We start from the raw sequence: 14,924 nt of genomic DNA, 5'->3' as shown, positions 1-14,924 counted from the left end.
TATGTAAACATGCTGTAGTGCAGTAAGAACGCCCATTTCCCTGTTAACTTCAGAAAGCTATGATATTTCACAATTTTTATGATATAACCCCAACTTGGCTGCATTTTTATGTATTTGATTGAGGGCTTGAGTTTGAATTTCATGAAAAAATCTTCCAGGTGACATTGCTTAGGTTGCTTTAAGTATTGTCTTTCAGTTCATAAGCAAAACTGAAATGCATACAAATGAATTTAGGAAGGAATAGTAATATTGATGAAAAGTAGAACACCCATTTAGCATGGCAGATGTTCCTGCGCTTGATTGATAACATCTATACCATAACAACTTCGTGTTCTCAAATTTTGTGTGGACATATGCTTGAAAGTGTAAACATTCCTCCAACAGAAACTGGTTTTGACCAACAATCAGTTGACAACGCTTCCTAGAGGAATTGGTCACCTAACCAGTCTGACTCATCTTGGCCTGGGAGAGAACTTACTTACTCACTTACCTGAAGAAATTGGTAAGTCCATGATCTATAGTGTACAACTCCAAAATACTGCATTTTGAATTAGCATGTAATTGCTATCACTCAACCAATTTCCCAACCACATGGGCTTCTACTTTAGTTAACAGTCTGTTTTATGGGACTTTGTCAAATGCCTTCTGGAAGTCCATATAAACAATGGACATCGACATTCCCCTGTCCAATACTTTCGTCACCATTTGAAACAATTCAGTGAGATTTGTTAGGTACTAACTAAAAAGCAGAATCTCAAAGGTGGTAACCCCTGGACTACAACTTGCTCCATGTGAAGTCTGTCTTCATAACTTAACCCCTGAAGTCTAAGTATCTACTTTGCACTCCCTCCAAGGCTAATATAACCTTCCTGAGGTGCAGTGTCCAGATCTTAGTCTCTCCCTAGACCCAGAATTTCAAGGAGTGTCCGCATCCGATAAGATGCGCAAGAGATTGTAAGACAGGCTGGATAGACAAGATCTGTTGCTTGTTCATATGTTCAGAACTCCTTTTAAAGCTTCTCTCCTCCATTTTGCAGCTCTTGCCACTTCATCTGTTTTGTTCTGTATGTGTACCCCAGTCCGTGGAATCCTACACTTCTTTGCATAATCCTTTTATTGAATGAACTGAAGGCAGAGCTTTTACATTTTTTGGTAGAGCGCCCACTGAAGGTGTTTACAAATTCCTGTAGAAATGTTGACCTGCTTCAAGAACGCTGCCCTGAAATCCAAAACAAACCTTTGTGTTCTTACAGAAAGCATTATATATAGCAACACAAATGATATCTTGGAAATCCAAAAGGTATAATAAGATATAGATACTTGATATTGTTCATCACTTGATTTCACTTATGGGCCTACATAAACTATTGTTTAAAAATGTGTGGGCTGAATGAATAAGTATGAACCAAACAGTTGCTCTAAATAGTAATTCTGTGGAATTTCAGAACCATGGATTGTTTTAAATAGTGCAGCCATTTTATGTTTACTGATATCTTCCACAGCTAAAGCCAGGTGATCTTGCACACAAATTATTCTCAAAATGAATTAAAATGGAGTATACATTTTAAATGATTAACTTGTATGGATTTTTGTGTGTGTTTTGGCAATCAACTTCCTTCCTTACTTACTGGCAGAAACCTAACTTCCAGCATATAACGTGAACAGGCTGGTTTGCAGTTGCTGGATAAGGAAGTGTTGAACCTTGGAAAATCAACAATCCATGAAGCTAGTTATTAACAGTTAACTGTCTCCTGAGAATGTAGGAATGATTTTTGAATCCATGTTACTTTTTTCCTAAAATAGTCAACATTTTATAGACGTTGCATATCTGATACAAGATGCATTAATTGCATTAATCAAGCACTTGGATTTTTTCTATTGCAGGTACACTGGAAAATCTGGAGGAGTTGTATTTAAATGATAATCCAAACTTGCATAGCCTTCCCTTTGAGTTGGCACTCTGCAGCAAATTGTCCATCATGAGCATCGAGAACTGCCCACTCAGCCATCTCCCACCACAGATTGTAGCTGGTGGTCCGTCCTTCATCATCCAGTTTCTGAAGATGCAGGGCCCTTATCGGGCCATGGTCTGACTGAATGGAAATGTTGCATACACTGTACACAATATAGACTGCATTATTGTCATTATATATAAAAGCAATTTTACTAAGACTGCAGTAAGTGTTTCTGGTAATAGAGGAATCGTAGCCATTTAGAATTTTTAAAAAACCTTTAAAGAATTACAGTGCTGGATAGAGGTTTCCTCACAGAATTAAATGGACGTATGTTAATGTGAGAAGTATGATTTTTTGTGGGGGGGGGGTGTGGTGTGGGAGTCTTGCAAAATCATAAGCATGATTTTTTTAATAGTGTGCATTTAAGATACTGTTCTGCATATTTAAAACACAGTTTAGTATTTTCTTTATAATACAAACTTTGTGCTTAAAATGACAGGTGTAGGATCTGGGGAATCCCAATTTGGAGAAGTAGGTGCCAAATGCAGGTTTCGTTTTTCCTGCTAGCTATCGTGCAACTTTCTTTTCCTAAATCATGTTCATCGTTGCAAAAGGCTGTAAATGCTACGTGTCTAGCATTTTCCTTAATGTCCCAGTCTAATTAAATGATTGATGAAAGTCATTGTGAAGTCTAAAAAATGGAAGGGAGGTTTTAGAGGGGTTGAGAAAAAAGGTTGATGAATAATGGAAAGAAAAAATATAAGGAAAGCTAGACCATAGATTGAGAATTTAAGAAACATAACAGAACAGCTAAGGAAGGAAAGAAAACAAAACCAAAGAGAGAAATACAAAAAAGAAGACAAACTGAGTCACAGAATGGAGAGATTGAAAGGTCTACTCCCTACTAATGTGTGTTTATATTTGAAAGTAATTGGTTTTGTAGGAGGAAAACCCTTTCCTGAATAATTTTGCTGTATTCTTGATTGTTTCCATAAATTTTAATCACCATGATTTAGCACTTGATTTAAACAATATTATGATACTGACAGGCAATATGCATATAATAGGATACACTGGTCACACAGTAACTGTTTCATAGTTTATCTGTATTATGACCTCTTTAGTATACACAGCAATATGGTTTCTAAAGGTTGTTATCCATTATTCTATCATTTCCTTCCACTGAGGATAGAAATGCAAGCTTTGGAGAAAAACAGATGAATGGTCTTAGATTTAGCTACCATTTTCCTAAATGATTAAGAGAAAGGTTCATATTTAATATACATGTAACACTTTTCCCTTAAAGTCTGAATCATTTTGGGCCCTGGATGCATGCATGTGTGTCCTCACTCCCCAAAAACCATCCTTTACTCAATGCTTTTACAGATTGCAAGCACGTATGGTGATTGGTGTCAAGTCTAAGTAATCAAAGGTTTAGTAATTTTACCTGTCCTTCATGTTGCATTTGCGCATGAAACAATGTACTGAGGGCTCATTTTCCTCATACTGTACATTTTTTGCTGCTGCATGTCTTTTTCCAAATACTTGTATGCGTGGGCTAATCGAGTGTGAGCTATTTCCTTTCCCTCTCAGTTAATGTGAATACTAGTACAGAAAATTATGAAAAATGAAGTCTTTACAGTTCTTCTATAAATAATGAAATGCACATAGTATTGATATAAGCCAACCTTTCTGTCCAGTATTCACTTGAGGAATGTTTCACAGTTGAAAGTGGTTAATTCATTCTCTGTAGGTGATTACCAGTTGCCTTTTTAAGTTTGTGTAGACACATATCAGTGTATGTTGTCAGCAACGTTTTGATACAGGAAGTACAAGAACGCACTCCTCCATTTAAAAATATTGCTGAATTTTCAGGGCATATACGTCACTTGTCACCAGGGGAAAAAAATTCACTTCCCTTTCAAACGTTGGCAAAACTCTGAGGTTACACTGAAATGAAACTAGATGTATTTTCTGCAACAGTAAGACAATGCTCATTAATAATCAAGATGTCATTTGTCTAAAATTTGCTTTTGCTTTAGACTAATCCTGATCCTTGTTAATAAATATCCACTTGAAGCCTTGCACGATGATACTGTAAACCTATTGTCCTGTTCAATGCACTGCAATTCCTTTCTAAGGAGCAGTACTTTCCTGCAAAATTTACAAGGCAGAAATTGATTCAGCAAACCAAGGGCTATTTTAGGGGTATCTGGCTCAGTAGCAACTGTTGAATGAATTATAATCAAGGTCAAAATGTCAAAAGAGGCAATTTTTGGAGAAGGAATCCTTAGCAGTTGTAGAAATTTAGAATGTCCTTACATTAATTCAGTTTGTACCATGAAATTTTTACATCCCCTTTCAGTTTGACTTTAGAATATAGGGTCATAGAAAACTTAATTCTAGTGATGTATCTTGAAATAGCACCACAATGAAACCTGTTTATGTTGCAGTTACCTTTAGAGCATTATTCTTTAGATTGACTGCTTAAGATTCTGTCCCTGTAGGCTTTGTTGATCGGTTGTCCCAGCTAAACCTTTTCTCCCCAACATATAGATTGCATTGTACAATTTTAAAAGAGTTTCTATTGCATAATATCATTGATTTGTATTTTGGATGTAAACGTAATTGACCGAGGCTGCTGTGCTTGGTGGTTCCAAGTTTTGCTTTTGAGCCTAAGTATTCTACAAATCAGAAATTTTAGCATGTGGGAAGGATGAAAGTGTACAGCTTTTTGTAGCTAAAACATGTCAAAAAACAAAAAAAAAATGCATTGACTCTATACAAAGTACTTTTAACTGCAGTGGACAGTTTGAACTGAAATTCAGTGTAATTGTGGTTATTCCAGTCTATGAATTGTAGGGTGCTAATTGTATTGTTTTATGGAACACTAGAAGATCGAGTGCATCATGATTTGGTTTTTTTTGTTTTCTAAAGTCAGTAGCAGGTATTGTATGTGTTAATGTCTCTTAAGTTTGACTTTTTTCTTAATCAATACTGTCTTGTCTATCTTTGCTTGCTGTAGAGCATGATCTGCTTTTACACATGGCTTAACAAGTATGAAAACATTCTTGGTACCTGATGAGTCTTACTTCTGAACCATAGTGAAGCCTAACAAAAACTTTGTGCTTCTGGTTTTATTTAGAAACAAAACCAAAATGGCCCAGGTTTTCAGTCAGACAGTAAAGTTTTAAATCTGCAGTATTCACTTTATTGTTGAGTCCATTGGTACTTTAAAGTAAGAATGAATAGTATTCCCTTTTAACTTTGACGGCATAGTTGAACTTTTTATAAATATATTTTTGGGATTGCAATGAAAAATTTAAATTGTTAAACTGTAATAACTCATATCATTTATGACCTCTTGACTGCTTGAAGGCCAAGTTGAGGAATGTTAGTTTTTTTTCATGCTTGGTGCTATTACCTGACAGGCACGAAAGAAAATAGAATGTTGAATGTTAAAATATGTAGTATTCACTCATTAGCTCAGTTGCTTTATCAGATTGGTTGCAGAATTCATAAATTCTGATTTTGGATGTGACTGGTGGAAAGTATTCAGTTTAAGGTGGTGTCCAATAAAATGAAAAGAGTTAGATCTTTGCAGCTTTAGCGATTGCTAATCACTTTGTGTGGCTGTTGGCCTTGCTATCTACTCCAGTTTTAATTCTGTGGCTTACGTGAAGCTGCATTAGTTTATCTAGAAAACAACTCTTTGAAAACAAAGTCAAGCAGGGAAAGCAGCATAGTCACATAATATAAGACACATCTTGAATTTAAGTGCAATTTCAGTTAAGGATTTTATATGAGCATATCCCTAAAGACAACAAATAATTTTTCAGTTTTTCTGCACCAGCCCTTGTAGATTTTGGAGAAGCTAATTTGGCTAACTAAACAGGATATGTCTATAAATGGCTCGGTTACTTTGCCTGACTTTTTTTTGGCAGGCCCTTTACCAGATAGCACAAAATATTTTTGTTTGGTGATATAATCAGACTGTTAGATTCTCACACCAAAATTAAGAATGTACAAACTGGTAAACAAACATTTTTAAAGCAATTGTCAATTATGTTATGTCTATATAAAAAAAAAGCCTTTTTGTTTTTATAAGGATCCTTCAGTCATTCATTATAAATAGCAAATTTGTAAATGAGCTTTTGTTGAGTCCATTGCAACGGTTGCATGTTTTTTTTTAAGAGGCTTAAGTGTACAATTGTCTTTAATCCTTGGGTGTGGGAAAGGGAGTGATTTTTGGCTGCTGTTTTGGAAGGAACATTCACTTCCATTATAACATTTAAAGTAAGACCATTGATATTTCTGTTCAGGTAAGGATATTAAGACAAATATCACAGGTGATAATTGTATATCTGATTTGCTATTTCATTTTGCACACAAGCAATTGACATTTAAATGTGTTGCCAATGTTCCTGGTGTAAACAATATTAAAATATTTACTGAAACTTTAGTTTTTCTACAATGTGTTAAATGTTGATCCAAGAAATTGAACAAACCTCGTCTATGTCTAAATTTATGAATGTATACCTGTAAGGTGCAAAAGTCAAATACAAAAAATGTTTTGTTTTAAAAGCTAGTTTTTTACAGATCACTTGATTTTTTTTTTTTCTGACCTCTTCCAATCCCAAATTTTAAAACACAATCCGAGTTACTTAAGACCTTGTCTGTTTCAAAATAAGATGTTTTGTTTACAATTGCCGGGGCTGTTCCTGTTAAAACTTGAGAATAAGTCGGCATCTTAAAAGAAGGTACAGTCAAGCTAAGTGACAACACAAGTTGTGCACAGATTATGGCCACTAAAATCACTGACAGGGTGTTGGCTTGTCCCTGACTATTTGTAAAGACATGAAAACATATATGTTTATTTTGCCTCCAGCTACCTACGTGTCTCAAATGATGGCGTAATAAAAATCATTGGAATTCATGCACAGGTAAGCATTGCCTCAAGGTGTAAATGTCTTTGCCATTGATCAATGACCACGATCTTCAGGAGTTTTTATCAGCGAGATAAATGCATTGCGGTCACTGCTGTATATTTAACAGAAGACTGACATTTACTGCAGCATACAAAGATAGCCCTTTCAGCATTACCTAAATCTGTTTGCAGTCTCTTCAACAACCAATCTGAATTTTAGTTTCCACTGAACACCTTATCCAGAAATGTTGTGTATTGCATCATTGATGTTGGCACAGCCTGCAGTGTGTGTGTATAATGATGTCACTTCTGTAGGCCTGATTATGTCAAAAAAAAGACAAAGTTCAAGGACGTTTTCCTTCAAACCCAAAAGGAATTTTTTCACAGCAACAGAAATCCAAGTTGGAAGTTGATAAATAGCTGTTTTCAATTTTGTCTCCAAAAACACACTGTAGATAATTGATCCTAATGATTTACCAATGCATCCTATGGAAATATCTCAGACTATTTTCTCTTCTGTTTCCCTTCCAACAAAAAAAATCCCTTCAATAGGCAATTTTTATGAAACAGTTCTCTGCATTGCTGTCCTTTTTGCCTTCACCACTGCAGTAGCCTATACTCTATTAAGTCATCTGGTTATTTTGGCCAGGTCCCAGCTCTCCAGTTTTAAATGGAAGCACAAAGCTGCAGATGCTGAAAATCTGAAATAAGAACAAACACTGCTGGAGAAACTCATCAGCTCTATACTGGATGTGGTATTAAAGGATGAGTGGAATAGATGGTGAGGATACCCAAAGCAAAAGACAAAAGGGAATGACAATGCTAAAATGTAAAATAGGTGTGAATGGTAGTTTTGAATACAAGAAAAAGCCATTTGTGCTGAGAACAAAGCAAAATATGCTGGATTGTGGTGGTGTGAAATCAAAACGGAGGACAGTGTTCATGTTCCAAAGTTGTTGAACTCAATGTTGAGTCCTAAAGGTTCTTGAGTAAGTCAGGGTGTCAGTGGGGAATGATCCTTACAGATTGCTGACAACGGAGAGAAGGAGGAAATGTGTTTGGTAGCATCCTGCTGAAAGTAACAGAAATGTCAAAAGGTGCTCCTTTGAATGTGGAGACTGGGTGGTATGAAAATTGTGGACAAGGGGGAACCGTGTCCTTGTTCTGGGAAGATGGTAAGGGTAGAAGAGTCAGATGTAGCTGAGGATAAGGAGAACATATTAGAGGCATCCCATGGAAGGTGGCATCATTGGAACAGATGTGGTAGAGATGGAGAAATAGAGAATGGCTTGGAGTCCTTGCAGGAAGTGTGTTAGGGTGTGTAGCCCAGTTTTAAAGTTTTATTTGATACAAATAAAGCTATCAGAAAACCCTTATCAATTTTCCTGATCTATTGTCTGACAGCTGCATTTAAAACAAATGTTGACCTAAAATCTGTTACAGATCTAAACAGATTAATACACTCAAAAGCATTCAAATCATTGTAATGTGTAATAGGACCTCAAGTTTTAAGAGTGTGTTGGAATATTCCTTTAACTATTGGAACAATTAGATCACAATCGCCTAATCTTTAAAGTATGCTGTTTTCCCAGCACGCGTTATGTTAGCTGATATTGGTGAAAATCTAAATCACTTGTGATCTAATCTGGCACATGGGAGGGCCAAATATTTCTCCATTCCCAACAACGTAAATTCCTGTTGGATCTACTGAGACCAAACCCCTGAGGTTAAATAATTAGTTTATGCATGTTGGGTTATGAAGAGTTTAATATTGTACTTATTAAGGCAGACAATGACTTGCACGCTGGAATGATTACAGTATTCTGAGGTGCTGCGGAGGAGTGTCTTGATTCTGGTTCCAGATCCAGCAGCATCTGTTCCGATAGCTTAGGCTGTAGTTTAAAATCAAAAACCAAACCTGCACAATAACATAAAAACAAGTGCCGGAGAAACTCAGCAGGTTTGGCAATATTAAATAGACCGTTGAGATTAGAAGTTTTTAAAATGCAAGCTGTGTACTAACAGATGGGAGAAAGTTGTCTTGCTGTTTAAATATGGTAATTATATGTAAATAAAAAAAGCTGCATCGTTCATTCCCAGTGACCTAAATTGCAAAACTGGCTTGCATCTGAGGCAATTGTTCATCCTCTTTAATGAAATACATGCCATTATGGACTTAAGTAGAAGTGAGATGACATGTTGGCGTCCTTTTATGGAGTGGTTTTATGCATGTTGTTATAATGCAGGAAGTATAGATCACCTGAAACTCTAAGTGTTTGGATGTGCTTATATACTACTTGCTTTTCTAATTTACATTTTGGATTACCAATCTTCAAATTGTCCAGTTACCTGGGAACTAAGGGATTATACACTTGCTGCTATATGCAAATTTGGATAAAAACCATAAAGGTATTAAAACAAATCTTAATAAATATTGGAAGATGATGAAGAACATGACTGAGCAGAGTGTTTGGAAGCCAGAAGTCATGAACAAATCTTCAGGTGTATGACAACATATTTGGAAAGTAAAGGTCAAGTTGCCATAGTCTTACTGACCACAGGGCTCCTGCCCATTAGAGAGAGAGGATTGATGGTGGCTTAGTCTGAGAATCACTACACTTCAGGTGAGGGGAGAGGTTGAGGAGAATCTTTCCTGGTCACTTCAGTAAAGTACCTTTTTAATGTAATAAAAAGTCCAAGTTGCTTCACAGGAACATTATAACAAAGTTGATACTCAGATGATATGTTGGGTCATATAACCAAAAGTTCAGTTAGAAATGTGTCAAGGAATATCATAAAGGTGACTGTGGCAGATGAAGGGAATTTCAGAACCAAGAGCTTAGACAACTGAAGATATTGCCTGCAATGGTGTCGTAATTGTAGGGACCAGGGAAGGAAGAGAAACTCACAGCACAATGGAAGATGTTCGTAATAAAAGCAAAAGTACTGGAAATCTGAAATAAACACACAATGTTGGAGAAACTCAACAGGTCTGGCAGAATCTGTGGAGAGTGAAACAGTTCATGTTTCTAACTCCTCTTCGGAAATGATATTTGTGGCTGCTGGGTAGTCATTTCAGCCCCAGGATATTACTGCGAGAATTCCTCAGTGTAGTGTCAGACATCTTCAGCTGCATAGTCAGATATGCAGCATGAGAACAGACCCTTCAGTCCAACTCATCCATCCCAACCAGATATCCAACATAAATCTTGTCCTGTTTGCCAGCATTTAGCCAATATCCCTCTAAAATCCTTCCTATTCATAGCCCCATCCAGATACCTTTTTAAATGTTGTAATTGTACCAGCCTCCACTTCCTCTGGCAGTTCATTCCATACACACAACACTCTGCGTGAAAAAGCTGTCCCTTAGCTCCCTTTTAAATCTTACCCCTCTCACTTAAGCCTATGCTGTCTAGTTTTGGACTCCCCTACCCTGGGGCAAATACCTTGACAATTCACCCTATCCATGCCCCTCATGATTTTCTGTGTGCCAAATAACTTTTACATCATACAAGTGCCAGATAGAACATCACCATCAAGAGTAAATCTAAGTAATGTTGTTTGACATTATCATTGCTGAATCCCCTGCTATTAACATTCTGGGGTTTACCATTAACCAGAAACTGAATTGGACTAGCCATAAAGTTACACAACAGGTCAGAGACTGCAGTCTAATGTTGGTCAGTGAACAAAGTAAACAGTGAATGCATCTTTGTGCAGGTAAAGATATTAGATCTAAAATTTACAGAGAATAAGATCATTCAGGAGTGTATTGGAATCGTCAAGTTTCAAGGTGATGAATGAGGACTTGAGCACCAGATAAGTGAGACAGGTGGAGTCGGCAATGTTATACAAGTGGGAACGGGCAGCCTTGGTGATGAGAGTCTAGGTAAGCGTTCGATGTGGCATCAAATGTGACAGTCACACACTGATTTAATATTAGCAGAGAGAGAACTGAAAGTGGTTACTGGAAAACGGCATTTGAATTGAAGACATAAAATGATGGCTCCATCTTCCCAACATTTACTTGGAAGAGATGTATACCTAACCAGTGCTGGATATTGGATAAGTGGTGCAGTAATTAAGCAACAGTGGAGTAGTTGAGAGAGGTGATTGGATGAAATTGGGTATTATCAATATATATTGGGCGGCACAGCCTCTCAGCCCCAGGCACCTGGGTTCAATTCCACCCTTGGGCAACTGTCTGTGTGAAGTTTGCACATTCATCCCATGTCTGCATGGGTTTCCTCTGGGTGCTCCGGTTTCCTCCCACAGTCCAAAGATGTGCAGGTTAGTTGGATTGGCCAGGCTAAGTTGCTGATAGTGTTCAGGGATTTGTAGATTAGGGGGATGGGTCTGGGTGGGATGCTTTGAGGGTCGGTGTAGACTTGATGGGCCAAAGGGCCTGTTTCCACACTGTAGGGATTCTATGATTCTATGGTATGTTTAAAAATAAAAACTTTTTAAATGAAGCTATTATAGAGATGCATGTAGACTTAAAATAGGAGGGGGATCAAAAATTGCATCTTGGTTGGAGGAGGGGAGGGGAGGGAAGGGTAAGGAAGGGAAGCCTGAGTGCCAGAGGTATTGTGAGACAGCAGGAAGATAAATCTTTGCGATTGTTCTGGTTGTGATGAGGTAGGTAAGAAAAGAACCCAGTAGGAGTGGTCCCACAGGATAGACGATAGTCCTGAGCTGTTGGAGGAGGATAATGAGGTTAACTGTCAAAGACTGAAGACAGCTTGACAAGGGTAAGGAGGGAGGGATAGTTTATCTTTGTCACAGCTACATCGTGATTTGTGACTAAGTATCATATTGGTACTGCTATAGGAGCTTTAACATGATTAAAGAGATGTAAACGTGAAGCTCTGGGCAAGATGAATAAAGACTTGGGAGGTGACAACATGCTTGTTGAGAATATTGGAGGTGGCATTGCAGTTTGCAAGGACAGCAGGGCCAGGGGTAAGGGGTGATGATACATTTAAAGGGAAAAGATACATCATCTAAAGAAAGAGAATCAGTAAATAAAGCTGCTAACATGGGAACAACAAGAGGAAGTGCTTGTCAGGGAATAGGGTTGCTGGTCAGGCTCTCATGGACAAGATGAGCACAGAAGGGGGTATGAAGTGAGATTGGGAAGAAACTAATGTTGCATTGGTGGGTTGGAACCCTGAAATACTGTATTTTTAGACCTTGATTCCAAAATGTGTATTTTTTAGAAGACTGATGGATTGAATAACTGCGGGTGTACATTTGATGGCTTGCTGTAAAATTCTGTGTGGAACTGATGGCATGTAACATTTAAAGTTTCAAAAAAACTGCGCACCAACTGTACCGTGATCTCTTGTGACAACGAAAGTAACAAGGGGCTGATGATTCCTGAGAATTATATCCTAAACTATAGGTACATTTGTGTATTTTTTTTCTTTGAGGAATCTACAAGGGCAAGGCTTAAAATACTAGTTTCAACTTTACTGGTGTGTGTTGATGGGACTGAACGTTCTTGTGTAAACCAGCCTGTGTTTAAGAGTTAGCAAATTGTGAAGAATTATCCCTAGTTACCCCTGTGTGGCAGTTACAGACACACTCTCACCGTGTTGCAAACAGTCAAAAAGGAAACAGGACAATGAAAGGAATCAGAACCATAATCTCAACCAATCTTCAGCTACCAATGTCAACATTGCCAATAATCTCGACCACACTGCTGCAAAGTTTAAACATCTCTTCATGAACAATTCGTGGACTGATTCTTTTATTTAAAACTTTGTTTTTGGACTCTTATTTCTAATCTGTATATGTAAGTTAACAGAAAAGGAGTTTATTAATTACTAAGAAAGCATGATTAAATTTTTCCTTTTAATTCCGGTTTATTTAGGAATAAATCAAAGATACCCAGAAAGGATGGGATTCTTTCAAAATTAACCTGTTGAGTCATACCAAGGGAGGGGGAAGATTGTGAATAGAGACATGGTGTGAGTTCATCCTTCCTCAGCCAGGAGCTTAATGAGTTGGGGTATACTGTCTGGAACCCTAATAAATTGGAGACCCTTATTCAGGGTCTGGGCATGTCAGAGAATAGTTAACCTCAGCCAGTTGAGCTTTGAGAGTAAGCTTGGCCAGAATATCAAGGGGAAGGGAAGTGTGCAGCAGAGACAGGAAATCAGGAGGGCTCAGTCTTAGAAATCTATGACCTTTTTGCACTTGTTGGAGGTGGGGGGAATGGGCATAAAAAAGATGGTTTGCAGTAGAGAACTTAAGTCATAGGTCTTTGTATCTCAAGGTGATCCTGAAATTGTTTAAATAGCAATTGACTGCAGAGCCCAATTGTGTTTTATCTGAATCTGGCAGTAGATGGCTGCCAAGTGTCTACTATATCAACAGACTGGGCATGAGGGCTGTAACAGGAGAATGGTTTCATTGGGGGCATGATATTAAAGGTACAGCTGAGTTGACGGAATCAGCCACAGAAAAGAACAGTGAGCCAAAAGATAGAGTTGACACACTGAAAATGCAATTCTCGAGGTTTTGTTTCATTGAATTGGTTGCTCTGTGGTTCTTTAGTAGCAACTCCTCTGGACTATCCCCGTCCCATTATGTTTATTAAATTTGGCCATCTTACTTCTGATAGTATCAGAAATCCTTCCTCACGGGAAGGGATTTTAATCTGTCTTGATCTGCATGGTATAGTAATACATCATGCAGTGTTCACAGCTAACCAATCATTAGTTGAGATGTGGGAAGTTTGTTTCCTTCTGGGTGATCTTATGTAACAACATGTTTAAAATTGATGCCAGGATCTCATTCCCATGTCTGTGTTGCTCATTGGCAGGACAGGATGTAAGAGGAAAGGCTATAAATATAGCTCACTCTTGTGCTACTTAGGATCATTGGAGGAGTGCTTTTCAAAATCCTCTCAAGCTTTCTGGAATAGTAATATCTTCACTTGACCAACTGGATGAAGGGGCTTTGTTCACTCAGTTTGCTGAGGTATGGTGCAGATTGATACCACAGCCCTGTACTGGCTGTGGGGTAGTTCATGGCAGCCTGACTTCTTGCCTTGCCCCATGTTTATTGCTTCTCTCCCTCACGGGCTTGCTGCCATTAGCTGTACTAATTACTTTGGTCATGACTATTTACCATACAGCACTGTTCTATTTGAAATGAAATCACTATTGTGAGTCTGCCTCTGTAGAATGAAATACCCCTTGAACAAAGCAGACCCTAATCCAATTCCAAAGTGTAATTTACCATTTGTCTAAAGTAGATTGGGAGAAAGGAGCAAGTCAACACTTTGGTAAATTTGTGGAGCAAAAAGGTAATGGCTGGCCAAGAATATAGAGTAACAAAAGCAGAAATTGCTGGAAAAGCTCAGCAGACCTGGCAACATCTGTGGAGAGAAATCAGAGTTAACGTTTTGGGTTAAGTGACCCTTGGAACTGATGGTAGTTAGGAATATGTCATTTTATATGCAGAAGACAGGGTGGCGGTAGGGATTAAGGAGTAAACAATAGGTGGAGAAAGAACCCAAAGAGAGAGAAGAACAGCTGGGCAGACAAAGCAGTTGATAATGATCTGGGTAGGAAGGTGAATAGCTATTAATGGGGACTGTTAGTGGTTAACGATGGGTTGTGTGTAATAGCATATTGCATGTAAACAAGGCCTGATGTGAGGGGCTTGGGATAAAGATATGGGAGAGAGATGAAGTCTTAAAGTTATTAAACTCTATATTGAGTCCAGAGGGTTGCAGGGTCCTCAAGTGGAATATGAGGTGCTGAGCTTGGAGCACTGCAGCAAGCCAGAGACAGGCATGTTGGTCAGAGAACAGGGTGGTGTGTTAAAGTGGCAAGCAACAGGCAGCTCAGGATCTTTTTTGCGAGCTGGTCACCCAGTCTATGCTTCATTTCCCCAATGTAGAGGAGACCACGTTGTGAGCAGCGAATGCAGTAGACTAGATTGTGGGAAGTGCAGGTAAAGTGTGCTTCACCTGAAAGGTATGTTTGGGCCCTTGGATGCTGAGGAGGGAGGAGGTAAATGGGCAGGTG

At 38.2% G+C, this 14,924-nt stretch overlaps 2 protein-coding genes across 3 annotated transcripts in view; both read left to right on the top strand.

The window, feature by feature from the left end:
• Positions 1–6,417, top strand: part of shoc2 (SHOC2 leucine rich repeat scaffold protein) — a 64,287-nt gene extending 57,870 nt beyond the window's left edge. For both annotated transcript variants that reach the window (XM_020532318.2, XM_048608858.1), the window contains 2 exons: positions 385–502; positions 1,885–6,417. In XM_020532318.2, coding sequence (XP_020387907.1) covers positions 385–502; positions 1,885–2,093 — 327 coding nt within the window. In that variant the 3' untranslated portion in view covers positions 2,094–6,417. The remainder of the gene's footprint in view (positions 1–384; positions 503–1,884) is intronic.
• Positions 6,418–11,759: 5,342 nt separating this feature from the next.
• Positions 11,760–14,924, top strand: part of LOC109933335 (alpha-2A adrenergic receptor-like) — a 57,436-nt gene continuing 54,271 nt past the window's right edge. The window contains exon 1 of the mRNA XM_048609234.1: positions 11,760–11,844. Coding sequence (XP_048465191.1) covers positions 11,760–11,844 — 85 coding nt within the window. The remainder of the gene's footprint in view (positions 11,845–14,924) is intronic.

This window comes from Rhincodon typus, chromosome 20 (assembly GCF_021869965.1).
Source record: "Rhincodon typus isolate 14 chromosome 20, sRhiTyp1.1, whole genome shotgun sequence".
NCBI lineage: Eukaryota > Metazoa > Chordata > Chondrichthyes > Orectolobiformes > Rhincodontidae > Rhincodon > Rhincodon typus.
Note: the sequence above shows the minus strand (reverse complement) of the source record. Positions and strands in the feature narration are given on the sequence as shown.